This window comes from Hyperoodon ampullatus, assembly GCF_949752795.1.
Source record: "Hyperoodon ampullatus genome assembly, chromosome: 10".
Taxonomy (NCBI): domain Eukaryota; kingdom Metazoa; phylum Chordata; class Mammalia; order Artiodactyla; family Ziphiidae; genus Hyperoodon; species Hyperoodon ampullatus.
The window spans coordinates 85,034,699-85,055,564 of NC_136923.1; the positions used below are offsets into that span (position 1 = coordinate 85,034,699).

A 20,866-nucleotide genomic window follows, 5' to 3' on the forward strand; every position below is an offset into this window, starting at 1 on the left:
TCAGGCCGGGCGGGAGGGAGGGGCACGGAGTTCGGGGCGAGCCTGCAGCGGCAGAGGTCGGCGTGACGTTGCACCAGCCCGAGGCGCGCCGTGCGTTCTCCCAGGGAAGCCGCCCCTGGATCCCGGGACCCCGGCAGTGGCGGGCTGCTCAGGCTCCCGGAAGGGCGGTGTGGACAGTGACCTGCGCTCGCACACGGGCTTCTTGGCGGCGGCAGCAGCAGCCCCAGCGTCCCACGCCCGTCACTGGGCTCCGCGCTTTCAGTCGCGACTCGCGCCCGTCTGTGGAGCCCCTTTAAGCAGCGCTCTTAATCCCCTCTCCTCGCGCAGCAGGAAACCAAGAGGGAAGAACAAGTCTCTTGCCTCTTCGGCAGCTCCAGAGTTTTCCCGGACTCCCTCCCGGCTAGCTGTGGCACATTAGCCCCCTTCAGGCTGAGTTCTCGCCGCCAGCCCCAGTCCTCTCCCTGCGCTCTGACCGAAGCCCAAGCCTCAGCTTCCAGCGCCGCCCGCCCCGGCGGGCGAGCAGACAAGCCTCTCGGGCTGGTGAGTGCCGCTCGGCACCGATCCTCTGTGCGGGAATCTCTCCGCTTTGCCCTACCCAGGTATGTGGGGAGTTTCTTGCCTTTTGGGAGGTCTGGGGTCTTCTGCCAGCGTTCAGTAGGTGTTCTGTAGGAGTTGTTCCACGTGTAGCTGTATTTCTGGTGTATCCGTGAGGAGGAAGGTGATCTCCGCGTCTTACTCTTCCGCCATCTTACCCGGAAGTCAGCCATAACAATTAAGTGTCATATGTGGATCTTGTTTGGATCTTCATTTAAATAAATCAAGTATAAATGGATAACCTTGAAGCAATTAGGAAAATTTTCATAATGACTGGATATTAGATGATATTAAGGAGTTATTTATTTATTAGATGTGCTGATGGCATATTACGTTTTCAAAAGTCCCAATGAACTATGTAGTCATGCTGTACTTTTTGCAGGAGAAATGACATGATATAATACAGAAAACAACCTTTGGGTATATGGAAACTCGAATGGCCAATTATTGAAAATTGTGGAAACTGGTTAAGGGGTACATGGTTATATTAGACTGGTCTACTTTTTTTTTTTTATATTTGAAACTTTCCATAATAAAACGTTAAACTTAAAAACTTAATAAGGAAAACACAGAATCCAGTTCTAGAATCCAGAAGTAATTTCAAAGGGTATGACAGAGCAGTGTAAAGCTTTGGGGCCAGCAAATAGAATGATGGTTCCCTCCTGGGTAATCAGTACCTAGAACTGGGGATATTGACACCAGATAGGAAGGTTGTTTGCTTAAAACATGGACATTAAACAGCTGCTGACCTGGGACTTTCAATCAATAAAAGGGCCCCTTCCCAGAAAATGTCAGAAATTGCCAGCCTTCGTGTCAGACGGGACAAACAGCACAAACATCCTGGAATAGCCAGATGAAAATCAGCAGAACCTAGACTTCAGAAAAAGAAAAAAAAAATCCAGCTGTATATGACAAGACATCAAAGTCTCTTGGGCAAATGGGTTAAGGTTTTCAACATTTAAAAAAACTTTTTATTAGAGTATAGTTGATTTACAATGTTGTGTTATTTTCAGGTGTACAACAAAGTGAATCAGTTATACATATACATATATCCACTTTTTTTAGATTCTTTTCCCATACAGTTCATTACAGAGTATTGAGTAGAGTTCCCCGTGCTATACAGTAGGTCCTTATTAGATATCTATGTTATATATAGTAGCGAGTATATGTCAATCCCAATCTCGCAATTTATCCCTCACCCCCTTGCCCCCTGGTAACCATAAATTTGTTTTCTACATCTGTGACTCTACTTCTGTTTCAACATTTCTTTAGAGAGAAAATAACTTGTTTAATTTATAGAGCATCTTCTATGTGCCAAACATTTATTGGGCACTTTAAAAGCACAATAAAAAATTTTTTTAATGCTTAAGTATGTAAGAAACTATAGTGCAAAATTTTTTATTTAAGGGTTTAGATGTCCCTATCTGCTCAGTAGTTTGCCTTCAAAGAGTTCCAAGGTAAAATGCTCCCAAGTACTGCTATAGATAGGAGGCTGAATCAGCAGAACTTACAGTCAATGCAGGAGAAGCCACAAGGGAATTCATACTCTTCAGAGGACACACCTCAATAAAATGTACCTCATTCTGAGTAGCTTGAATATCAAACAGATGTGACCTTTGGAAGAGATGACGAAAGGAGTGTGGGGGGAGGAGGGATGAGATGGAAGGAGAGGAAGGGAAGAGGAAAAGAGGAGAGGCAGAAGGGAAAGGAGGGAAGAAGGAAGGATGGAAAGGAGGGAGGGAAGAGGGGGAAAAAGCCAATAGGTCATTTATAAGGCATTTAGAAAGCCATAGCATTCCTGTCAAAATAGTACTGTACACACAGAGCCATCCTCAATAGAAAAATCCTGGAAACTCTTATGGGGCAGGCAGGTTCTACTTCCTGGTAGAGACAGAGACTGGTGGTGTCTGTCATGGTCATGAAATTACTGGCAGATTTCTAGGAGGTTTCTGGTCCACTGGATGACTTTAAGACTTGCACTCCTCCCCTGAAGATTCAAGGCAAGAATGTAAGTGAAGTTAAAAATTAAGTTTTCAAACTTTGACCTAGGGAGATCAAAAGATATGAAGAATTTAAATGGCTGAAATTAGCAAATCCAGTAATTCAGTATTTTTAAAAGTTGAGAGGAAAGTCTTCACAGGGGAAGAAGGAATCGCTTTTCTGTCCTGAATCAGGTTCGTGACTATATGCTTATCTGCTATTCATTAAATGAAATTTACAATTAATTAATTCCCCAGAAGGATTAATCAGGAGGGCTCCTTTGTTAGAGATCTGATCAAAGGTATTTAGCAATCTGGGGGGAAAATATGTATTTTCGCAAGTTTTTCACAAGGGAAAGAAAAAAAATTCGTAGGGATGAATGTGAGCTGGACGGTTATGTGGATAGACAAGGAAAGAGAAGAGTGTATTGTGGTGGATGGTGCTTGTGTATTTGTGAGTGGTGTGTATGTGGTGGAGAGTACATGTGTGTTCATGATTGTATGTGATGGTGGTGGTGTGTGTGTGTGTGTACTGAAAAAAACAGCAGCCAGACATTCCAATGTGTAATAATGGTAGTTGACAAACTGCTCATTTAAATACACTTTGCAAATCCAATCTTAGGAATCTTAAGTGTCTTTTGAGCATCTGCTGTCATATATGCTGATATGGTCAAAACTCTTTGTTTGATTCACCCACTTTTCTGAGCTTCCTACCAACAAAGGCAGACCTGGCAGCAGGAGTCCTTTTGTCCAAGGTAGTAGGGAGAATGACTTGCCTCTCCTTATAAGGGTGCTATTAAAAAGCAGATCTTTAATTCTATGAAGATATAAGAAAAATAAAGGAATTTATTTCACCTTTAATTCCTTTTCTGACATCTTTCCTTTCTATTTGTACATCCAAGTTTCTGACCTTTAGCAATCTCCTTCTGTCTGCAAAACTTCTTTTCATATTCCCTGCAGGGTAGGTTTCCTGGCAATAAATTCCCTCAGGTTTTTTGTGTTTCATAGTCTTTATTTCTCTTTCACTTTTTTTTTTAATTCATTCACATTCTTGCATGTAGCTCAAGTTTCTTTTCTTTTTTTTTAACATCTTTATTGGAGTATAATTGCTTTACAGTGTTGTGTTAGTTTCTGCTGTATGACAAAGTGAATCAGCTATACGTATACATACATCCCCATATCCCCTCCCTCTTATGTCTCCCTCCCAACCTCCCTATCCCACTCTTCTAGGTGGTCCCAAAGCACCGAGCTGATCTTCCTTTTTTCAGAACTTTTTTTTTTTTTTAGATTCCATATATATGTGTTAGCATATGGTATTTGTTTTTCTCTTTCTGACTTACTTCACTCTGTATGACAGACTCTAGGTCCATCCACCTCACTACAAATAATTCAATTTCATTTCTTTTTATGGCTGAGTAATATTCCATTGTATATATGTGCCACATCTTCTTTATCCATCCATCTGTTGATGGACACTTAGGTTGTTTCCATGTCCTGGCTATTGTAAATAGTGCTGCAATGAACATTTTGATACATGACTCTTTTTGAATTATGGTTTTCTCAGGGTTTATGCCCAGTATTGGGATTGCTAGGTCGTATGGTAGTTCTTTTTTTAGTTTTTTAAGGAACCTCCATAATGTTCTCCATAGTGGCTGTATCAGTTTACATTCCCACCAACAGTGCAACAGGGTTCCCTTTTCTCTGTAGTCTCTCCAGCATTTATTGTTTGTAGATTTTCTGATGATGGCCATTCTGACCAGTGTGAGGTGATACCTCACTGCAGTTTTGATTTGCATTTCTCTAATGATTAGTGATGTTGAGCATCCTTTCATGTGATTGTTGGCAATCTGTATATCTTCTTTGGAGAAACGTCTATTTAGGTCTTCTGTCCATTTTTGGATTGCATTGTTTGTTTTTTTGATATTGAGCTGCATGTGCTGCTTGTAAATTTTGGAGATTAATCCTTTGTCAGTTGCTTCATTTGCAAATATATTCTCCCATTCTGAGGGTTGTCTTTTGTCTTGTTTATAGTTTCCTTTGCTGTGCAAAAGCTTTTAAGTTTCATTAGGTCCCATTTGTTTATTTTTGTTTTTATTTCCATTCCTCTAGGAGGTGGGTCAAAAAAGATCTTGCTGTGATTTGTCATAGAGTGTTTTGCCTATGTTTTCCTCTAAGAGTTTTATAGTATCTGGCCTTATATCTAGGTCTTTAATCCATTTTGAGTTTATTTTTGTGTATGGTGTTAGGGAGTGTTCTAATTTCATTCTTTTACATGTGGCTGCCCAGTTTTGCCAGCACCACTTATTGAAGAGGCTGTCTTTTCTCCACTGTATATTCTTGCCTCCTTTATCAAAGATAAGGTGACCGTATGTGCATGGGTTTATCTCTGGGCTTTCTATCCTGTTCCATTGATCTATATTTCTGTTTCTGTGCCAGTACCATACTGTCTTGATTACTGTAGCTTTGTAGTATAGTCTCAAGTCTGGGAGCCTGATTCCTCGAGCTCCGTTTTTCTTTCTCAAGATTGCTTTGGCTATTCAGGGTCTTTTGTGTTTCCATACAAATTGTGAAATTTTTTGTTCTAGTTCTGTGAAAAATGCCTTTGGTAGTTTGATAGGGATTGCATTGAATCTGTAGATTGCTTTGGGTATTACAGTCATTTTCACAATGTTGATTCTTCCAATCCAAGAACATGGTATATCTCTCCATCTGTTTGTATCATCTTTAATTTCTTTCATCAGTGTCTTCTAGTTTTCTGCATACAGGTCTTTTGTCTCCCTAGGTAGGTTTATTCCTAGGTATTTTATTCTTTTTGTTGCAATAGTAAATGGGAGTGTTTTCTTAATTTCACTTTCAGATTTTTCATCATTAGTGTATAGGAATGCAAGAGATTTCTGTGCATTCATTTTGTATCCTGCTACTTTACCAAATTCACTGATTAGCTCTAGTAGTTTTCTGGTAGCATCTTTAGGATTCTCTATGTATAGTATCATGTCATCTGCAAACAGTGACAGTTTTACTTCTTTTTCACTTTTGAGGGATATCTTCACTGGATTTAGAATTATAGTTTGGTAGGATCTGTTTGTTTTCTATATTTTCCAGGTTTTCTGTATATTTAGTAATCAACAAATATATCATAAAAATGAAATGTGAAAGCAAGAACGTGATAGAGTTGAAAGGGTATGGTATGACAAAGCAAATTTCCCTTGGATTAATGTTTTAAATCAGAGAGGAGTGCTAGATGGATTTTGCGCAGTTCCTCCCTAAGTTATGCTGACATCAGTGTGTTTTGCACTTGCAGTGGATAGAGAACAAACCCTTCAGCGAGAAGAGAAGCAACCAGAACACCCTTATGTAAATGGATAACCAGGTCCCTCCCAGGAAAGGTAGGAATTATTCTCTGTTCTGTCACATAGGTCTTCTCCTTCTCAAATATGACACCATAGATTCCATGTGAGAGGCCTTTGTCCATAAAAGTATGTATGGGGTCTTAGAAATGTTCAGGAAAGGAGGTGAAAGAAAAAGAAAAGAAAAAATAGAATCCTGCTATGGTTTTCCATTAGAAAAACCCTAAATAAAAGAATCCTTGTACCTATATTGTTCACACTTTGTTATTTTGATTCTTATACAGTTGTCAGTTTATCACTTGGTGCAGAATATCAGAAAGAGGTGCACTATTTTTGTTTTATCTCAAGGAGAAAGAGACAGATCCATGGATGCAAGTGAGGCGGGATGAATGTTCTTGAGTCAAGGCACCCTTGCATATCAACAGGTGGATATTTACAGAATATTTTTTTAGACTAACTGTTTATCTCAAGCAGGGCAGGGGAAAAACAATAAGGAATTACTACTATCAGATTAGTGTTAGGTTCATGTCATGGGGGACAGAATTCTAGAAGAGAGGGTGGGCAACAGATTGCATATTCTTTCAATTTATATAAATGTTAGTGGGCTATTAAATTTTATATTTCTTGTATCAATTTTGATACTTTTATATTGTTCCTTTGAATTTGAATCTATATTCAAATTTATACATGAACATATAAAAGATATAAACATAAGATATAAGCATATATACATATATGTATATAATTGATTTCTGCCTTTATGCTTAACATTTCCTCCCTTTTAGGTTCTTTGGGTTTGTCCCTTTGTTCATTTTTCAAGTCTTTGAGTTCTCTCTTCTTTTCTGATAAATATGTTTAGGAATGTACAATTTGCTCTAACTTTCCATGAGTTTGACATATAGTATCTTACCATTTTTCAGTCCCAAGCACTTTAGAACACCCCTTGTGATTTTTTTTGATTTATTTTTTTTTACATCTTTATTGGAGTATAATTGCTTTACAATGGTTTGATTTTTAAATTTTTTATTGAAGTATAGTTGATTTACAATGTGCTGATTTCTGCTGATTTTTGCTGATTTCACAGCAAAGTGACTCAGTTATACACATATGTATATTACACATAAATATACATATACACATATATATATTCTTTTCTAATTTCGTATGATTTCTTTAATTCAAGACTTATTTAGAAGTAAAGCATGCTCTTCCTGGAGCAACATAGAGGAAAACAAAACACAAAAGAGCACCCCTAAGTGACCATGACAAGCCCTCCTCCATACATGGTGAGGATTAGGTTGTTTAGAAAGCTTTGGAGCAAGTCATCTTGGTGTATGCGTGTACATGCGTGATTTGAGATGTTTTTCAGGTGACCCAAGACCAGTGAGTTTAAAATGAAAGGAAGGGCTCGGTAATGATTAAATTTCTGAGGCGTTCTTTTCTTTCTTCTGCTGAGTTCCAAGGTTCAAACAGGGCAAAAATTTTTGCCTGTCTCCCTGGAAAGTCAGGAGGCAGTGTATTTACCCTTCACTGCCTCAGTAAGTCTTTGGCATCTAAACGTTTAGGGAAGGGGTCTCTTACTAGACCTTCCCACTGCCAGGGCTTAGGTGTCTGACTCCTGTTGTCCCCATTCCCTGGGAATCCAGGAAAACCCCTGAGATAAAATGTCTTCAGGGTAAAATCTGCCTTAACGATTAGTTTATGCCCTGAAGACTGTCTTCACAAAATCTTTGGCCTGAATATTTCATCTTTCCTGCCAGATCATCCACACTTTCAAGGAAATGTTATTTTAAATATATTTTATCTAATATTCTTATCTGTTTACAAAGGGAATCAGTCCAGAAAACTTATTTTCCGGGCACTAATGTTTCTCTTTTCACTTAATATATCTAAATAGTATCCCACATTTATACCTAAAGAGCTTCCTCATCCTTTTTTTAGAGTTGCATATGAATTTGGTATGAATATATTATAATTTATTTAACTAATTATTGATTTATCTAATTTGTTTAAAATCTTTTACTGTTGTTTCAAACAATTCTTCAAAAATGGATAATGATATAAAATTCAATTCAGTGAGATTACTGAAAAAATATTTATGCAACTAAATAAAATAGCCTCAAATATATAAAAGCAAAATTAACAGTACGTTAAAAAGATACAAAAATCCTAATAAAATATTAGCAAAACAAATTGAAGAATTTATAAAAACATTTTAAAAAATCATGAATACTAAGTCCAGCTTAACCTAGGAAAAGAAGAATAGTTTTATATTAGAAAGTAGATAACTGTCATTCAACACAAATTAATTTAAAGAGGAAAACTGTATGATGATCTCAATAGATATACAAAAATATCTTTATGAAATTAACATTCATTCCCAATGAACACTATTAGGTAACTAGGAATATGTGATGGACAGAACTCTAAGATGACCCCTTTGCACTCTTGGGTGGAACCAAAGTGCAAAGGACAAAGCAGAGAGCTCAGAGGACAGAGCCAAGAGCCGCGGGGATTAACCCCAGGCCTTGAGAAAGATCCAGCATTTGTCTAGCTGAACTTCAAAACTCTTATGGATCAATGACTCCTTTTTACTCTCCATTTTTACCCTTTGGAACTAGAATGTCTGTATCAGTTATTCTGTGCCTGTCCCACCACTGTACAGTGGAAGTTTTGGGGGCATGTAACTTGTGTCCTTAGTTTCACAAGTCCACAGATAGATACTGCACCGAGGGTGGTTTACTTTTAGAAGCCTCATCCACACCTGTTTTAGATGATCTGGATCATGAGATTTTGGAAATTTGAGCTAATGAGATTTTGATGAGGCTTTGGACTTGATGCTATAATGAGATGAGACCTTTAGGAACCTTGGGAATGGGGTGAGTATGTTTTGCATACGGGATGAACATGGATCTTCCAGGACCAGATGGTGAACTGAAGTAGGCAGAATTCTAAGCCTGCCCACAAGATCCTGGCCCCTGGTATACATACACCTTCCTCCAGTTTTTTAAGCAAACACTAACCTAGGTGCTGCTTGAAGGGATTTTGCACATCTAATCATGGTCCCTAATCAGCTGATCTTAAAATAGGGAAATTATCCAGGTAGGACTGATCTAATCATGAGAGCTCTTTAAATCTGTGTCTAGAGGTCAGAGAGCAGTTAGAGAGGTTCAAAGCATGAGAGGGATTAAACATAAGAGAGATTCTACCTTGCTGGCTTTGGGGATGGAGGGGGCCATGTGAGAAGGAATGTGCACAGCCTCTTAAAACTAGCAGCTCTTAGCTGACAGCCAGCAGAAAAATGGCAACTTTTGTACTACAACCATGGAAAACTGAATTCTTCCAATAGTCTGAATGAGCTTGGAAATAGATCCTTCCTTAGAACCCATCTTGGCTGATCCCTTGCTTTTAGCCTTTGAGACCAGGAGTGGAATATCCAACCACATCATGCTAAAACTTCTGACCTACAGAACTATGAGCTAATAAATATGTGTTGTTTTAAGCCATTAAGTTTGTGAAATTTTTTTGCACAGGAATAGAAAATGAATACACTTCATAAAGCATATCTACAACAGAAACTTCAACAAACATTATCCAAAATGTAGAAACATTAGAATCACTCTGTGTAAATCAGGAGCAATGGCATAAAACCAGGATGCTTGATGCAATCAATAATACACTGGTGCTTCTGATCCAGTGAGACCATGAAATTAAAGACAGGAGGATAGGAAAAGAAGAAATAAAATCGTCATTATTTGCACACACCCTACATAGAAGACCTCCTTAAATTAGCAGATGAACTTTTAGAAACAATACTAACTTTGGCTAGCTAGCTGGATATAATGTCAATATTTAAAAGTCAAATTTATTTCTTTATACCAACCACAGACAATTTAAAAACATAATCTCCATTGGGTTGTAACAATGTAGGTTCACTCCTCTTTTCTTTCAGGCTGGCCAACAAATGTGCTTTTGGATCTATGCCAATCTGACATGTCATCGTAGTTTCTCTCTCTACACAAATGTTTTTGGTGTGTGTGGGGCCATTATCCTGCTTACCACACATCCCATAACAGTTATTTGACTTATAACAAGTTCAACCCACAATAACAAATTCTACTTAATTTAAGTTATAATTTTATTTCTAGAAATCTAATTGGCACAAACTTTTCTGGAACATATTTATTACTTAGACATTAAACCACATAATTTCCTACAGATTGTTTTCTTTCTTCCCTCCTTCTGTCTTTTCTTTTTTTGTACCTCCTTAACCTATTTTTTGTACCACCCCCCTCACTGCTGGCAACCACTAATCTGTTCTCTGTACATACGAGCTTGATTTCTTTTTTTTTTAAGATTCCACATATAAGAGAGATCATGCAGTATTTGTCTTTCTCTGTCTGACCTATTTAACTTAGTGTTAATGTCCTTGAGGTCCATCCGTGTTGTTCCAAATGGCAAGATTTCATTCTTTTTAAATAAAAACACTAATTCAGAAAGATACATGTACCCAATGTTCATAGCAGCATTATTTACAATTACAAAGATATGGAGGCAAACTAAATGTCCATCAACAGATGAATGGATAAAGAAGATGTAGTATATATGTACAATGGAATATTATTCATCCATTAAAAAATCAAATTCTGCCATTTGTAACAACAAGGATGGACCTAAAGGGTATTATGCTTAGTGAAATAAGCCAGACAAAGACAAATATTCTATATTACCACTTATATATGGAATCTAAAGAATAAAACAAATTAATAAATATAACTAAACAGAAACAGACTCACAGATATAGATAACAAACTAGTGGTTACCCGGTGGGAAGAGGGAAGGGGGGAAGGGGCCAGATAGGGTTAGGAGATTAAGAGATACAAACTACCATGTATAAAATAAATAAGCAACAAGGATATATTGTACAGTACAAGGAAGTATAGCCATTATTTTGTAAAAACTTTAAAAGGAGTATAATTTTAAAATATTGAATTACTGTGATGTATACCTGAAACTAAAATAATATTATAAATCAACTATACTTCAATTAAAAGAATTTTATTCTTTTTTAAGGTTTACTAATCTTCCATCATATATCTATAACCACATTTTCCTTATCTATTCATCCATCAGTATATACTTAGGTTGTTTCCATATCTTGGTTATTGGAAACAATGCTGCAATGTACATGGGGGTATAGATACATTTTCAAGTTAGTGTTTTCATTTTCCTTGAATAAGTACCCAGAAATGGAATTGCTGGATCATACAGTAGTTTTTTTTTTCTTTTCTGTAATTTAATTTTATTTTTTTTTAATTTCATTTTATTTTTTTAATACAGCATGTTCTTATTAGTTATCTATTTTATACATATTAGTGTATACATGTCAATCCCAATCTCCCAATTCATCCCACCACCACGACCCCCGCACATTCCATGTTCCCTCCTTGTGTCCATACGTTTGTTCTCTACATCTGTGTCTCTATTTCTGCCTTGCAAACCAGGTCATCTGTACCATTTTTCTAGATTCCACATATATTTGTTAATATACAATATTTATTCTTCTCTTTCTGACTTACTTCACTCTGTATGACAGTATCTAGGTCCATCCACGTCTCTACAAATTACCAAATTTCATTCCTTTTTATGGCTGAGTAATATTACATTGTATATATGTAACACATCTTCTTTATCCATCTGTCTGTCAATGGGCATTTAGGTTGCTTCCATGACCTGACTATTGTAAATAGTGCTGCGGTGAACATTGGGGTGCATGTGTCTTTTTGAATTATGGTTATCTCTGGGTATATGCCCAGTAGTGGGATTGTTGGGTCATATGGTAATTCTATTTTTAGGTTTTTAAAGAACCTCCATACTGTTCTCCATAGTGGCTGTATCATTTACATTCCCACCAACAGTACAAGAGGGTTCCCTTTTCTGCACACCCTCTCCAGCATTTTATTGTTTGTAGAGTTTTTGATGATGGCCGTTCTGACTGGTGTGAGGTGATACCTCATCGTAGTTTTGATTTGCATTTCTCCAATAATTAGTCATGTTGAACAGCTTTTCATGTGCCTCTTGGTCATCTGTATGTCTTCTTTGGAGAAATGTCTATTTAGGTCTTCTGCCCATTTTTTGACTGGATTTTTTTTTAATATTGAGCTGCATGAGCTGTTTATATATTTTGGAGGTTAATCCTTCACCTGTTGATTTGTTTGCAAGTATTTTCTCCCATTCTGAGGGTTGTCTTTTTTTCCTGCTTAGTTTCCTTCGCTGTACAATATCTTTTAGTTTCATTAGGTCCCGTTTTTTAATTTTTGTTTTTATTTCCATTATTCTAGGAGGTGGATCAAAAAAGATCTTGCTCTGATTTATGTCAAAGAGTGTTCTTCCCATGTTTTCCTCTAATTTTATAGTGTCCGGTCTTACATTTAGGTCTTTAATCCATTTTGAGTTTATTTTTGTGTATGGTATTACGGAGTATTCTAATTTCATTCTTTTACATGTGGCTGTCCAGTTTTCAGAACACCATTATTGAATATTTTAATATTTATTGAGGTATAATTATATAAAATAAAATATGGATCTTAAGTGTATATTTAGATGTGTTTTTGGGGTTTTTTTTTTTTTTTTTTGCAGTACATGGGCCTCTCACTGTTGTGGCCTCTCCCGCTGTGGAGCACAGGCTCTTGACGTGCAGGCTCAGCAGCCATGGCTCACGGGCCCAGCCACTCCGCGGCCTGCGGGATCCTCCTGGACTGGTGCATGAACCCGTGTCCCCTGCGTCGGCAGGTGGACTCCCAACCACTGCGCCACCAGGGAAGCCCTAGATGTGTTCTTTGTTAATTTTTGAATTTTATTTTATTTATATTTTTATACAGAAGGTTCTTATTATCATCAATTTTATACACATCAGTGTATACGTGTCAATCCCAATCGCCCAATTCAGCACACCACCATCCCCACCCCACCATGGCTTGCCCCCCTTGGTGTCTATACACTTGTTCTCTACATCTGTGTCTCAACTTCTGCCCTGCAAACCGGTTCATCTGTGCCATTTTTCTAGGTTCCACATATATCTGTTAATATACGATATTTATTTTTCTTTTTCTGACTTAATTCACTCTGTATGATAGTCTCTAGATGCATCCACGTCTCAACAAATGACTCAATTTCGTTCCTTTTTAAGGCTGAGTAATATTCCATTGTATATATGTACCACATCTTCTTTATCCATTCATCTGTCGATGGGCATTTAGGTGGCTTCCATGATATGGCTATTGTAAATAGTGCTGCAATGAACATTCGGGTGTATGTGTCTTTTTGAATTATGACTTTCTCTGGGTATATGCCCAGTAGTGGGATTGCTGGATCATATGGTAATTCTATTTTTAGTTTTTTAAGGAACCTGCATAATGTTCTCCATAGTGGCTATATCAATTTACATTCCCACCAACAGTGCAACAGGGTTCCCTTTTCTCCACACCCTCTCCAACATTTGTTGTTTTGTAGATTTTCTGATGATGCCCATTCTAACTGGTGTGAGGTGATACCTCATTGTAGTTTTGATTTGCATTTCTTTGATAATTAGTGATGTTGAGCAGCTTTTCATGTGCTTCTTGGCCATCTGTATGTCTTCTTTGGAGATATGTCTATTTATGTCTTCTGCCCATTTTTGGATTGGGTTGTTTGTATCTTTAATATTGAGCTGCATGAGCTGTTTATGTATTTTGGAGATTAATCCTTGGTCCATTGATTCATTTGCAAATATTTTCTCCCCTTCTAAGCGTTGTCTTTTCGTCTTGTTTATGGTTTCCTTTGCTGTGCAGAAGCTTTGAAGTTTCATTAGGTCCCATTTGTTTATTTTTGTTTTTATTTCCATTACTCTAGGAGGTGGATCAAAAAAAGATCTTGCTGTGATTTATGTCAAAGAGTGTTCTTCCAATGTTTTCCTCTAAGAGTTTTATAGTGTCCAGTCTTACATTTAGGTCTCAATCCATTTTGAGTTTATTTTTGTGTATGGTGTTAGGGAGTGTTCTAATTTCATTCTTTTACATGTAGCTGTCCAGTTTTCCCAGCACCACTTATTGAAGAGACTGTCTTTTCTCCATTGTATATCCTTGCCTCCTTTGTCATAGATTAGTTGACCATATGTGTGTGGGTTTACTTCTGGGCTTTCTATCTTTTTCCATTGATCTATGTTTCTGTTTTTGTGCCAGTACCCTATTGTCTTGATTACTGTAGCTTTGTAGTATAGTCTGAAGTCAGGAAGTCTGATTCCGCCAGCTCCGCGTTTTTCCCTCAAGACTGCTTTGGCTATTTGGGGTCTTTTGTGTCTCCATACACATTTTAAGATTTTTTGTTCTAGTTCTGTAAAAAATGCCATTGATAATTTGATAGGGATTGCAATGAATCTTTAGATTGCTTTGGGTAGTACAGTCATTTTCACAATGTTGATTCTTCCAATCCAAGAACATGGTATATCTCTTCATCTGTTGGTAGCATGTTTAATTTGTTTCATCAGTGTCTTATAGTTTTCTGCATACAGGTCTTTTGTCTCCCTAAGTAGGTTTATTCCTAGGTATTTTATTCTTTTTGTTGTAATGGTAAATGGTAGTGTTTCCTTAATTTCTTTCAGATTTTTTTTATCATTAGTGTATAGGAATGCCAGAGATTTCAGTGCATTAATTTTGTTTCCTGCAACTTTACCAAATTCATTGATTGGCTCTAGTAGTTTTCTGGTGGCATTTTTAGGTTTCTCCATATATAGTATCATGTCATCCGCAAACACTGACAGTTTTACTTCTTCTTTTCCAATTTGTATTACTTTTATTTCTTTTACTTCTCTGATTGTGATGGCTAGGACTTCCAAAACTATGTTGAATAATAGTGGTGAGAGTGGACATTCTTTGCTTGTTCCAGATCTTAGAGGAAATGCTTTCAGTTTTTCACCATTGAGAATGATGTTTGCTGTGTGTTTGTCATATATGGCCTTTATTATGTTGAAGTAGGTTCCCTGAAAGCCCACTTTCTGGAGAGTTTTTATCATAAATGGGTGTTGAATTTTGTCAAAAGTTGTTTCTGCATCTGTTGAGAGGATCATATCATTTTTCTTCTTCAATTTGTTAATATGGTGTACCACATTGATTGATTTGCTTATATTGAAGAATCCTTGCATCCCTGGGATAAATCCCACTTGATCATGGTATATGATCCTTTTAATGTGTTGTTGGATTCTGTTTGCTAGTATTTTGTTGAGGATTTTTGCATCTATATTCATCAGTGATATTGGTCTGTACTTTTCTTTTTTTGTAGTATCTTTGTCTGATTTTGGTATCAGGGTGATAGTGGCCTCATAGAATGAGTTTGGGAGTGTTTCTTCCTCTGCAATTTTTTGGAAGAGTTTTGAGAAGGATGAGTGTTAGTTCTTCTCTAAATGTTTGATAGAATTCACCCGTGAAGCCATTTCATCCTGGACTTTTGTTTGTTGGAAGATTTTTAATCACAGTTTCAATTTCATTCCTTGTGATTGGTCTGTTCATATTTTCTATTTCTTCCTAGTTCGGTCTTGGAAGGTTATACCTTTCTAAGAATTTGTCCATTTCTTCCAGCTTGTCCATTTTGTTGACATAGAGTTGCTTGTAGAAATCTCTTATGATGCTTTGTATTTCTGCAGTGTCTGGTGTAACTTCTCCTTTTTCATTTCTAATTTTATTGATTTGAGTCCTCTCCCTCTTTTTCTTGATGAGTCTGGCTAATGGTTTTTCAATTTTGTTTATCTTCTCAAAGAACCAGCTTTTAGTTTTATTGATCTTTGCTATTGTTTTCTTTGTTTTTATTTCATTTATTTCTGCTCTGATCTTTATGATTTCTTTCCTTCTGCTAACTTTGGGTTCTGTTTGTTCTTCTTTTTCTAGTTCCTTTAGGTGTAAGGTTAGATTGTTTGAGATTTTTCTTGTTTCTTGAGGTAGGCTTGTATAGCTGTAAACTTCCCTCTTAGAACTGCTTTTGCCACATCCCATAGGTTTTGGATCGTCGTGTTTTCATTGTCATTTTTCTCTAGGTATTTTTTGATTTCCTCTTTGATTTCTTCAGTGATTTCTTGGTTATTTAGTAACGTATTGTTTAGCCTCCATGTGGTTGTATTTTTTTCCCTGAAATTGATTTCTAATCTCATAGCATTGTAGTCAGAAAAGATGCTTGATATGATTTCAATTTTCTTAAATTTACTGAGGTTTGATTTATGACCCAAGATGTGATCTATCCTGTAGAATGTTCCATGCACACTTGAGAAGAAAGTGTAATCTGCAGTTTTTGGATGGAATGTCCTATCAATATCAATTAAATCTATCTGGTCTATTGTGTCATTTAAAGCTTCTGTTTCCTTATTTGTTTTCATTTTGGGTGATCTGTCCATTGGTGTATGTGAGGTGTTAAAGTCTCCCACTATTTTGTTACTGTCAATTTCCTCTTTTAGAGCTGTTAGTATCTGCCTTATGTATTGAGGTGCTCCTATGTTGGGTGCATATATAATTGTTGTATCGTCTTATTTGATTGAACCCTTGATCACTATGTAGTGTCCTTCCTTGTCTCTTGTAACATTCTATTTTAAAGTCTATTTTATCTGATATGAATATTGCTACTGCAGCTTTCTTTTGATTTCCATTTGCATGGGATATCTTTTTGCATCCTCTCACTTTCAGTCTGTATGTGTCCCTTAGGTCTGAAGTGGGTCTCTTGTAGAGAGCATATATATGGGTCTTCTTTTTATATCCATTCAACAAGCCTGTGTCTTTTGTTTGGAGCATGCAATCCATTCACCTTTAAGGTAATTATTGATATGTATGTCCTATGACCATTTTCTTAATTGTTTTGGGTTTGTTTTTGTAGGTCCTTTTCTTCTCTTGTGTTTCCCACTTAGAGAAGTTCCTTTAGCATTTGTTGTAGAGCTGGTTTGGTGGTGCTGAATTCTCTTAGCTTTTGCTTGTCTGTAAAGCTTTTGATCTCTCCATCAAATCTGAATGAGATCCTTGCTGGGTAGAGTAATCTTGGCTGTAGGTTCTTCTTTTCATTACTTTAAGTATACCATGCCACTCTCTTCAGGCTTGTAAAGTTTCTGCTGAGAAATCAGCTGTTAACCTTGTGGGAGTTCCCTTGTATGTTATTTGTCGCTTTTCCCTTGCTGCTTTCAATAAGTTTTCTTTGTCTTTAATTTTTGCCAATTTGATTACTATGTGTCTTGGCATGTTTCTCCTTGGGTTTATCTGGTATGGGGCTTGCTGCACTTCCTGGACTTGGGTAGCTATTTCCTTTCCCATGTTAGGGACGTTTTCGACTATAATCTCTTCAAATATTTTCTCTGGTCCTTTCTCTCTCTCTTCTCCTTCTGGTACCCCTATAATGCGAATGTTATTGCGTTTATTGTTGTCCCATTGGTCTCTTAGGCTGTCTTCATTTCTTTTTATTCTTTTTTCTTTATTCTCTTCCACAGCAGTGAATTCCAACATTCTGTCTTCTGGGTCACTGATCCATTCTTCTGCCTCAGTTATTCTGTTATTGATTCCTTCTAGTGTAGTTTTCATTTCAGTTATTGTATTGTTCATCTTTGTTCTTTAATTCTTCTAGGTCTTTGTTAAACATTTCTTGAGTCTTCTCGATCTTTGCCTCCATTCTTTTTCCAAGGTTCTGGATCATCTTCACTATCATTATTCTGAATTCTTTTTCTGGAAGGTTGCCTGTCTCCAGTTCATTTAGTTGTGTTTCTGAGGTTTTATCTTGTTCCTTCATCTTGTACATAGCCCTCTGCCTTTTCATCTTCACTATCTTCCTGTGAGTGTGGTTTTTGTTCCACAGGCAGCAGGATTGTTGTTATTCTTGCTTCTGCTGTCTGCCTTCTGGTGGGTGAGGCTATCTAAGAGGCTTGTGTAAGTTTCCTGATGGGAGGGACTGGTGGTGGGTAGAGCTGGCTGTTGCTCTGGTGGGCAGAGCTCAGTAAAACTTTAATCTGCTTGACTGTTGATGGATGGGGCTGAGTTCCCTCCCTGTTGGTTGTTTGGCCTGAGGCAACCCAACACTGGAGTTTACCTGGGCTCTTCATTGGGGCTAATGACAGACTCTGGCAGTGCTCAGGCCAAGGAGTACTTCCCAGAACTTCTGCTGCCAGTGTCCTTTTCCCCACAGTGAGCCAAAGCCACTCCCTGCCTCTGCAGGAAACCCTCCAACACTAGCAGGTAGCTCTGGTTCATTCTCCCCTGGGGTCACTGCTCCTTCCCCTGGGTCCCGATGCGCACACTACTTTGTGTGTGCCCTCCAAGAGTGGAGTCTCTGTTTCCTCCAGTCCTGTCAGTGTCCTGCAATCAAATCCCACTAGCCTTCAAAGTCTGATTCTCTAGGAATTCATGCTCCCGTTGTCAGACTCCCAGGTCGGGATGGCTGACGTGGGGCTCAGAACCTTCACTCCAGTGGGTGGACTTCTGTGGTATAAGTGTTCTGCAGTGTGTGAGTCACCCAACTGGCAGTTATGGGATTTGATTTTACAGTGATTGCGCCCCTCCTACCATCTCATTGTGGCTTCTCCTTTGTCTTTGGATGTGGGGTATTTTTTTTTGGTGAGTTCCAGTGTCTTCCTATCAATGACTGTCCAGCAACTAGTTTTGATACTGGTGTTCTCACAAGAGGGAGTGAGAGTACGTACTTCTACTCCACCATCTTGGTTCCCCTCCCAATGCCAATTGTGGTTGTGGTTGTTGTTGCTATTGGATAATCTTAGATGTGTTTTGAAAAATGTATAAACTTACAAACAAGACTCATAGAACACTAGATTAAAGTCCCTTCCTGTCCTTTTGCCCTCCTCACCAAGAGGGAATTGTTTTTGTAATATCTAACCATATAAATTAATTTTGCCCATTTTTGAAATTCATAGAAATAGTATGCATAAAAATAGTATGCACTCTTTGGTGTCTAGCTTCTTCAGCTGAGCGTATTTTTGTTGAGATTCATCCAGATTGTTGAGTGTATCAGTGTTGCCTTACTTTATATTTCTGAGTAATATCCATTGTACTAATACACTATGGTATGTTCATCCATTCCAAATATCCATCTATTTTGAATAAAGCTACTATAAACATTTCAGTACAAGCCTTTTGTAGGCACATTTTTATTTCTCTTGAGAAAGTGCCGTTTGTTGAAAAGACTGTACTTGCCTCCATTGATTTGCATTAGTGTATTTATTCAAAAGCATATTATTATTTATACTCCTCTCTTTCTGGACTCCCTACTTTCTCTATTGATGAATTTGTTTGGCCTTACACCAACACTACACTGATTACTCTAGCTTGAAACTACTTCAAATACATTACATTTTTTTAAGTGCTGTTTTTCTCTGCAATTTGCACATATGAGTTTCTCAACCAGACTAGTCATATAAGTTTTGAGAATAAAGCAGTTTACTTGAGGGAAGGTCTTTTTTGTTGTTCAGGGGACTTACTTCCAAGAGTAACTCAGGGTATTTGTAAATGGTCCCTTTAAAATAGACATGAGCCAAAGTACTTCAAGGACTGGCTCAATTTTCTGGGACATCCTATTAGGGATTATATTTTAGGGGGTATGAAATTATAAGATCAATCCCACATCTTCTTATTGTGTCATAACTTCTCAAAAGCCAGTTAGTACAATAAAAATTTTAATTAATGTATAGGGGTCCAAATTTCTAAGTGGCACTTCCTAAAGTTAAAATATGTTTTTACCTCAGATGTGTTAATGATGGATACTTTCTGTTCTACATTCCAGTTCCAAATTTTTGTTCCGTTCGTTATGGAATTGCTCTCTTACTGCTCCTCTGTAATGTTATAATAATGTCACAGCGTGTGTGTATGAGCCTCACAATGATAGCCATGGTGAACAGCACAGAGCCACATGGTTTGTCCAACACCTCCACAAAGGAGCCACAGGATTACTTAAAGGTATATCAAAAATATTATAGACAGTCATAAGTTTAAAATCCTATCTTGCTAACTAATTTGTGGAGAGGTTGAATGTTATCATAATTGATATGACAGTAATTATTAAAGAAAGAAGCTCAAGTCTTGATCTGCCTTGCCACTAGTAACCTAAATAAACATGTCCCACAACTAAAATATGTCTCAGTATTTGTAAAGGGCAAGAGAAGTTTGGACAGGAGAAAAAAGGAAAGCATCTTAAATGAGAAGTAGAAGTCAAGACACTTTTTCTTTCTTATTTACATTTTTAATGTACAGTACATTTACATGTTTCATTAATTTCATCTATGGAAGGTAATGAGTTGATACCTGTCAAAAGATGTAGTACAGAAAAAAATGAAAATAGGTGGGAAAAATATTTTCCACTATACTCTTCCTATGTCCCTTTATGAATACACAGGCAAATAAGAAAATATTTTCTTATTATCACCCCTATTTACTTTAAAAATAACACTATATGAAGTGTACTGCACCCTGATTTTTTTTAACATAAGCATCAGAACCAGGCTCAGATTTGACACATATGTAGGAATTCCTAGACAGGGAATTTAAAATAGCTATAATTAATATGTCAAGGGCTCTAATGGGAAAAAAGTGACAACATACAATACCACATAGGTAATGTTAGCAGAGAGATGGATATTATTAGAAAGCATAAAAAAGAAATAGTAGAAATCATGGCAACTGTAACAGGTATAAAGAATGCCTTGATGGGCTTATAAGTAATCTCAACACAGCTGAGGAAAGGATCAATGAAATTGAATATAAGTCAATAGGAACTTCCCAAGCTGAAATGAAAGAGAATTTAATAAATAAATAAACAAACAAACAGAACATCTTAGAACTGTGGACAATACCAAAAGTTGTAACATATGCATGACTAGAACACCAGGAAGAGTAGGAGAAAATGGGAAGAAGAAATATTTGAAAAATTAATGGCTGAGAACTT

At 37.2% G+C, this 20,866-nt stretch overlaps 1 protein-coding gene across 1 annotated transcript in view; it reads left to right on the forward strand.

Annotated features, from left to right (window-relative positions):
* Window positions 1-20,866, forward strand: part of SLC17A1 (solute carrier family 17 member 1) — a gene marked incomplete at both ends in the record, with an annotated part of 61,392 nt that overhangs the window by 11,816 nt on the left and 28,710 nt on the right. Inside the window, one exon of the mRNA XM_079712686.1 lies at window positions 19,709-19,881. Coding sequence (XP_079568812.1) covers window positions 19,709-19,881 — 173 coding nt within the window. The remainder of the gene's footprint in view (window positions 1-19,708; window positions 19,882-20,866) is intronic.